We start from the raw sequence: 7989 nt of genomic DNA on the forward strand, positions 1-7989 counted from the left end.
CTAATTTTGAATATTTAGAAACTCTTACACATCTATCAATGGGAGAAAGTAACGTAAATATGACATCTTCATATACTGGTATTAAAAGAATGAAGTGGATCAGTACAAACTAACATGAGAAATGGCTATGATATTTTGCTAAGCAATAAGGCAAATTACAGACCAGTAAGTGTGATCCCATGTTTTGCTAAACATACACACTGAAGGTTTCTAGAACGAGGCAATGAGAGAGGAGGCTTTGACGTTTTCCATTTTTGTAGTGTTTGAATTTTTTATTCAATCAATATAACCTACTCTCAAAATCTGAAACTATCTATACATACTTGGCAAAATAAAAAAATATATACATGTGTAAATATACATTTTTATCTGTATATCAAGAGATTGAAAGTATTTTAATATTATCAGGTGTTTATGCCTTCTTATAAATCTAAGGACCATGAATGTGACCTCTATGACCAACTTATATGGATGACTTTTTCACTGAAGAGCCAGCAGCATTGATTTACTACTTCATATAAATGCATTTAGTGTCTCTCAATAGCAGGTGTATATTATCTATTGTGCAGTTGCCATTGCAAATATGCTCTTCACAAAACCACACTATCTTCAAAAGTTCAGAAGCAAAAATCTCGTGCTGTTGACTTTGCAGTTTCATTTCTGTAACAAACTTCCTGTTGCGTTAAACAAGCACAAATATTGGTTATAAAAAATGTAAAACTATTCTAGAAAGAAATTTGTGAGTAAGAAAAAAGACTAAAATTTTTCATATGTTGTTCCATATGTTTACTATTTGGAGTAAATAAAAAGTCATGATCTAGAACTTTATCTTAGTGACCCTGCTGTTTGATAATAATAAAAATAATGTGTTGGGAGTCTAGTATATAACATTTTCCTATCCTCCCTGAATTCTTCCCAAAAGAGAAATAATGAAGGCAGAAGGGAGGCCAAACTGTCATAAATACTACTAATATATCAGATGCTGGAGAATGTGGCTTATATCTGCAAGGAAAGGACTTATTAATGTTGAACCCCAGAATTAGACTAACCAAATTCACACCATTAAAGGCAAAACTGGATGCCACAAGCTTTTTCTCATGGAACTGTACCACTGTAAGACTTAAGGAATAGAGGAGCAGAGTGGAACAGAGGCTCTCTGAGGCAAGCCACCTCCAAAGAGATAGGGAAAAGGAAGGGGCTAGGTTCCAGTTTACCCTTCCAAACTTACCAATCAGACTGAGTCACACTCATCCCTACCTTAGAATAAGAAAGGGGAAGGTGTTGGAAGGTGGGGGAGACTAGGAGGGTTAACCTGGTAAAGCTTTTCCACATGGAAAAATGTCAGGAGAAGAAAGAATTCTATGGGAGCTATCCTGGTGGGTAGAATACACTATGTTTTTGCAAACAACACTGAAAATATATAAAGAAACGTTTATCTCCTTTATAGTGAAAATAAAATTATATGTAGATTCAATCATTGGAACAAATGTTTTGAACACTACTTGTCCTTGACTGTGCTAGATGCACAGACCAATAGAAAAATGAACAAGAAGTGGAGGGAGTTCCTAGTCTGGTGGGATAGGTTGATACACGTAACTACCGTAGAATAGTGATATAATGGAATTATAAGCATATTCTCTATGAACACAGAGAAAGGAATAGCAGAGAAAAGCTTTCATAATTTAGTATGTTCACTTAGTTTTCCATTTCTTTATTCAACGCATACCACAGTCCAACCTCTATACCAAAGTATTAGAACATTAGTATACAATGGTAAACAAAGCAGACAAAATCCCTCCTCTTACTGAGCATGCAGTGGAGACAGAAATTAACAAAATAAAGCACATAAATATGTAATTAAAAATGGAATCTGTGCTATAAAGGAAAAAATAGGGCAGGAAAAATAACAGAGGTTACACAATTTAGATCATAGGATAAGAGAGGACTTCTCTGAGGAGACGTTTCAACTGAAACCTCAAAGATGGTGTACGTCCTACCAGGTAGGAGACAGGCAGGCAGAGTGGTGAATAGATAATTTTAGGAGAAAGAAAGACATGGACAAAGATCCTTAGGAGGAAGAAAGCTTGGAGTTCTTGAGGGGGCAGAGTAAGATGGGGATGATGGCTGAAAATAATATCGGGGATATGGTCAGAAGTCATATTGTGACAGGCATGTAGGCCACACTATGGACTTCAGGTTTTATGATATTCATTATGAAGCCACTGAATGATTTCAATAATGGGGATGATGATTTAGAGTGGATTGGAGGGTCAAGAGTGAATGAGTAGAGAGAGATTGCTACTGTGATCCAGGTGAGAGAGGATGGTACTTAAAACTAAGCTGTTAGCAATGGAGACAGAGAAGTAGAAGGATTCAAGAAATATTTTGAAGGTAAAAGCAACAAAATTTGTTGATAGGTTGGGGTAGGGTAAGAATGATGTGATTTGTGAACATGTCAAAAATGCCTGCTACATTTTTTTTTTTTTAACGCCTACAGCATCTGGTCTTCCTAGGTGGTCTCCCAACCAAGTACTAACCAGGCGCAACCCTGCTTAGCTTCCGAGATCAGTCGAAATTGGGCATATTCAGGGTAGTGTGGTCGTAGACAAAAAAAAAAAAAAAAAATGCCTACTACGTTTTGGATTTAAGCAATACCCAGAAAAGACAACACGTGTGCTGGCCCTTAACAACTAAGTTGGATTTTAGTTGATAGTGAAGAAAGAGAGGGTACAGAGGTGTGAAGGCCTGTGGCATATTCGAAATTCCACGAATAGTATTCGGATGTACTTGGAGTATAAGGCGTGTGATAAAAACGCAGGGAGACAAAGGGTAGGCAGATTATGAAGGCCCTTCAATTTCTGACAATTTTTTTGTTTTTGTTATTTGTTTAGTCAGGGCAGCATCACTTCAGATGTATATCTACATTTGTATTAGCTTGTTGGGAATTTAGGACTTCAGCTTAGGAAAGAGGGATTAGGGACAAAAATTTGGAAATTATCTACAGATGATAAGTAACACCATTAGACCAGGTGTAACTGCCCAAAGTAAGAAGTACAAAGTACAAAGTAAAAAGACAATCAATGACTAACCTTCGGGAAGCCTCTGCATTTAAAGGATAAGCAGAAGAAAAACAATGAGAAAGAAGCTTGAAAGGTGTGAAATCTTCATGGACAGTATGAAATAAAAATGAAATCATAAGTAGTTATATAATCATGTCTAGCAATTATAGAGCATTTACTGTGTGCTTAGAACTGTTCTAAGGGATTTATATAAATTAAGTCATTTATTTTTTACTATAATCTTGTAGGTAGGTGCTATTATTTACTTCATTGTATAGCTGTGGAGACAGAGGCATAGACAAGCTAAATTGCTTCCCCAAGGTCACTAACCTAATACATAGCAGAGCCGGGACTCAAAAGGATTTGTAATTTTAACCTCTATGCTTACTTCCTCTCAAGATCCTGAGCTTTATCATTTCTGTCCTCCCTGGACTAGATGAAAAAACTAGCTCAGGCATGGTTTTCTGAGTCTCCAGAAGGCTTCTATAGGAATTAACCCAACCTCTGGCTTACGTGTTAATCATAGTAATATTCTACAAGTTAGCTGCCTTAACAAGTGTTAATTAATGATCCCACATCTTCAATACAGAATATTTTAAATAAACAGACATCTTGATATTTATAAATAGAAAGAATTACCTAAAGCAGAGATCACTAAACCATTGTGATGTAAAGTAGTGTTTTCTACTTTAATGCATGGCTTTTCTATCTTAATGCATGGCATCCAGCTAGAGTTCAACAAATAACCTGAACATGGCAAATTAACTTAAAAGAAGAAAAACACGTAATAATTATAAAAGAATTCAGTAATACGGATCAAACAAAATATGTATCAAAAATTTCTAATTATTTAGAGTAGAAACAATAAACTCATAGAGATAAACTAAAATTGTTTTTTGTAATTGCTTTCTTACTAAAGTTTAATAACAGTATAATTACAATAACCTTAAAATAAAGCTGGTTGTCAACTGGGAACAATTTTTCCCACACCCCTGTATCTAGGGGACATTTTCCCACACCCCTAAGTCTAGTGGGTGAGAGGTGCTACTGGCATCTAGTGGGTAGAAGCCAGAAATACTGCTAAAGGTCTTACATTGCACAGGACAGCCTCCCACCACAAAAAGTAACCTGGCCCCAAATGTCAGCAGTGCCAAGTTTGAGAAACCCTCCTATAAAAATAGCATCCATATCAGTAGCAGCTAAACTTAAAGAATTAAGAAAAAGGCAACTATTACATATTTCAGTATATATAGAAAAAGACAACCAAAATTTAGGGGGGAAAAAACAACTTAATTTTGGCCTTCATGATAAACTTGAATAAATGTCATGTCATTTCTTGCCATCACTAGCTTCTTGCCATTGCACTAATTATAAGACTGATGGCTCTCTTTCCTAAAATTTTTACACTCAATACTTTGACTCTGTTCTTCATACTTGAAATAACTTTTGCAGAACATACCAGTGTGGAAACTAAAGCACACATACCAAAGAATTTAAAGTGGGAAGTGATAAATATTGGCATTTCATTTAATAACTGCTAAAATCCAAAGAATGGCCTAGGTATATGGAGTGACGTTTCCATCCAAATTTCCTGTCACTATCAGTGAAGGAGAAAGCACTAACAGACTTTGTGTGTTTAATTTTAATCCAGGGCAAATTTTATGACTGAGTGATAAATCCACAAGACTGGAGTTCATATTGGGAGCCCTAACACTACTAACAATAATGATTCTAGTGGGCATTACCATTTTTAAAAGTATAAAAAATTAATGAGCAGACAGTCATTACAGAAACTCATTCTGCGTCACACATACCACCCAGGAGACTGATATTTCATGCTTACAAAACTTAACATAAAATTAAATTGCAAGTATTTTCTCACAATCTACTAAAATTATGGCCTAAAGCAATACACTGCTAATATGAGACATTTGTTCAGCTCTAGTGGACATATTTCCTATATGACTTATGTGAAAGGCTTCATTTGCTTCTTCACAGATTCAATAATGAGGTTCCTTTTGTTATATTAAGCCTAGAAAGTATAGAAACTTCTTTAAAATTAAGCCAGCAAATATAATACTGAATTATTAATAAATGAGTCAAATTAATAAATTTTTTTCCCCTCCTTGTGTATGTGACTATGTTGTTTTAAACATCAGCCATTCTTTCATTACCCAAATATATATAAAGCATCTGAATGTTCCATACAGAAAATACACTTTCATTCTTTGGGAACAAAACTAGAGTAACAAATTTCAGGCAAAATAATAGGTTATGATTTTTCCCCCCGGAAATCTAGAAAGATAAAAAATAATTTCAATAATTTCTAAAAGAAAAGTTAGGAATAACAGAAAGGATAGTTGTGGGACCAATACTTTCTTAATCTGTTAGATTTCTTATACCTGAGTCCATCAGGTATAAGAAAAGATAGAATAGATTTTAGTATTATCAGCTCAATGATCATGAAACTTATGTGCAACACTTTCTAGTCAGTGAAGTATTTGCTTATTAGCATGTTTCAGAATACACACAGAAGGAAATAACATCTTCGTCTAGAACTTAAAAATCCTTCCATTTAGCTTTATGCTGAGATCTATTTGAGAACTTGAAAAATTACCAGACTTTTTACACCAAAGTATAATAGACAATTCTTACCTTAAGCACTCAGCATCATTTTGAGGCTTTTCATTGATTTTTATTTTTTCTGTCTCTAGGTATTTTGTAGTACAAATGGCTTCATTCTCTTTATCTTCAAAAACTAAACAATTAAGAAAATTCTTATAATCTTTCACAATTTAAACAAAGGTTATTTTTATTCATTCATAAGAATAATCCTCTAACTTCTGGTGCTTTGTGTAAAACATATACGCTAATGATTTTTATTTTTCTACTTTAATACAGTAATTAAAGGCACACAAAATCTTAACAAAATTTGGGATGTTAAAATGTCAGATCTAACACTGATCAAGTCACTGTTTTATCTATTCTTTTTTTATACCAATAATAGCACTATATCCCAATAGGTTGATATATTTTGAATGAATGACTCTATTGTGTATATATATACTCATCAGCAAAATAAGCTAACACATATATGTAATACCTTTAATTTTTCTCTGAAGAGTAAATAATTCTTGCATTAGTTCATTCTTTTGCTTTTGAAGTTCATTTAACTGGCCATTGTCATGTTCCATTGACTTCATTTCTAGAAACAAATAAACAAAAACCATTTTTTAATTACTTAGGCTTTCCATAAATATGTCAGCACTTATTTTTTCTCATGTAGTAAAAATTTAAGCAGCATGTGGTAAATTTTAAGCCTGAACTAGCTTCCCTGGGACACTTAGGAATTGTTTCCAATAAACTGACCAGGATTTGTTTAAGCACCAACTGGATACAAAAAATGTCAATTGATGGTTAAGACTACCAAGAGAAAATTCAGAATAACGTAACGTCTAAGTAAAACAAACTTTCCAATGTGATAATAAGAAAACTCTGCCTTTTATAAGTAAAGCATATTTAAAATGACCTTGCATAGTGTTCATTATATGGCTATAAGCTTCTACAATATTGCTAGTATTGTTTCTTCAACCTAGAACACCTTCCTTTCTTTATTCGCACAACTCTTTTATAGTTTACATTTAAATTTTGATCACAAGAGGGTGTTAACTTTTATGAAATGCTGTCTTTTATTTTTTATATCCTTCACTTATTTATTATATCCATGTCCTTGAATATATTTATAATATTTAAAAGAGCAATTTAAAGTCTTACTTTGCCAATTGCATCATCTCTGTCATTTCTGGGTGTTTCTAGTGATCTAATTTCCTCCTTGCTATGAGTTATAATTTGCTGCTTCTTCAAATGTCTAGTGATTTTTTGATTAGATACTAGACATTGTATTTACTATTTTGTTAAATGTTTGAGTTTTGTTATCTTCCCCTAAAGCATGTTGATGTTTGTTATTTAGCAGGCACTTAAGTAACTTATGGATTAAATTCAAACGTTTTTTTTAGTGGGTCTAGAATAGCCTTATATCTAAGGCTAATTTAATCCTACTCTTAAGGCAGGACTTCTATTTAATAAGATATTTCTAATATGAATGTCTGTCTTTACAAGAATTTAAGCCCAATGAGGACAGGGACTTTTTTTTTTTTTTTTACTCATTGCAGTATCCAATGCCTATAACAATGCCTGATACACAAAAAATAGAACAAATCATTATTGAATGAATGAATGAACTAAGCACATTTTAGAAATACATTGATGAGAAAAACACAGTTCCTGTCCTTGTGGAACTTTACATGTTAGTAGGGGAGACAGATTTGAATCAAGTAAGTACATAATTACAATGCTCTGAAAAAAACAGTAGAAAGACCTTTGAGAGAATATAATCAGAAGAACTGTCCCAATAGGGGATGGAGAGTGTGTGTCAAGAGAAGGATTGCCTGAGGAAATAACATTTGAGCTGAGAAGAATGACTGAATTAAATAAAGAATAAGAAAAATTACTTCAATAAAGCATATTCAAAGGTCCTGAGGCAGGAGAAAGCACAGCACAATCTAGGAAACAAAAGAAGCCAGTGTGCCTTCAGCACAAAATGCAAAGGCCACCAGTGAGGCTGGAAGGAGGAGAGGCACTAGGGATGGCAAAACAAGTTGAGGAACTTGGTTTGCTATGGTTATCATGATATTTTTAAACAGAATATAACTAAATTAGGAGGTTCATTATAATAGTCCAGTACTAATAATTTCTTTTAAAAATATATGTGTTAATATTTTGGAAATCTCAAGGAGAAAGAACAGAATCCAACTCAGGTTAAAAAGTAAAAAAGCAAAAAAGATGTCTGGCAGTGAAAAAAACACTCTTGAGTAGTAGAAAATAATAAGACAGCTATGAATATTTGAAGATGAAGATTATTCAAAACCCA

At 33.5% G+C, this 7989-nt stretch overlaps 1 protein-coding gene and 1 pseudogene across 1 annotated transcript in view; both read right to left on the minus strand.

The window, feature by feature from the left end:
* The window catches only part of CCDC172 (coiled-coil domain containing 172), a 50682-nt gene that overhangs the window by 13822 nt on the left and 28871 nt on the right, over positions 1–7989 (minus strand). The window contains exons 5-6 of the mRNA XM_011359259.1: positions 6163–6264; positions 5715–5817 (exon numbers count right to left, since the gene is read on the minus strand). Coding sequence (XP_011357561.1) covers positions 5715–5817; positions 6163–6264 — 205 coding nt within the window. The remainder of the gene's footprint in view (positions 1–5714; positions 5818–6162; positions 6265–7989) is intronic.
* On the minus strand, positions 2489–2607 carry LOC111739105 (annotated as a pseudogene).

The sequence above is a fragment of the Pteropus vampyrus genome, unplaced genomic scaffold (genome assembly GCF_000151845.1).
Source record: "Pteropus vampyrus isolate Shadow unplaced genomic scaffold, Pvam_2.0 Scaffold46, whole genome shotgun sequence".
Lineage (NCBI taxonomy): Eukaryota > Metazoa > Chordata > Mammalia > Chiroptera > Pteropodidae > Pteropus > Pteropus vampyrus.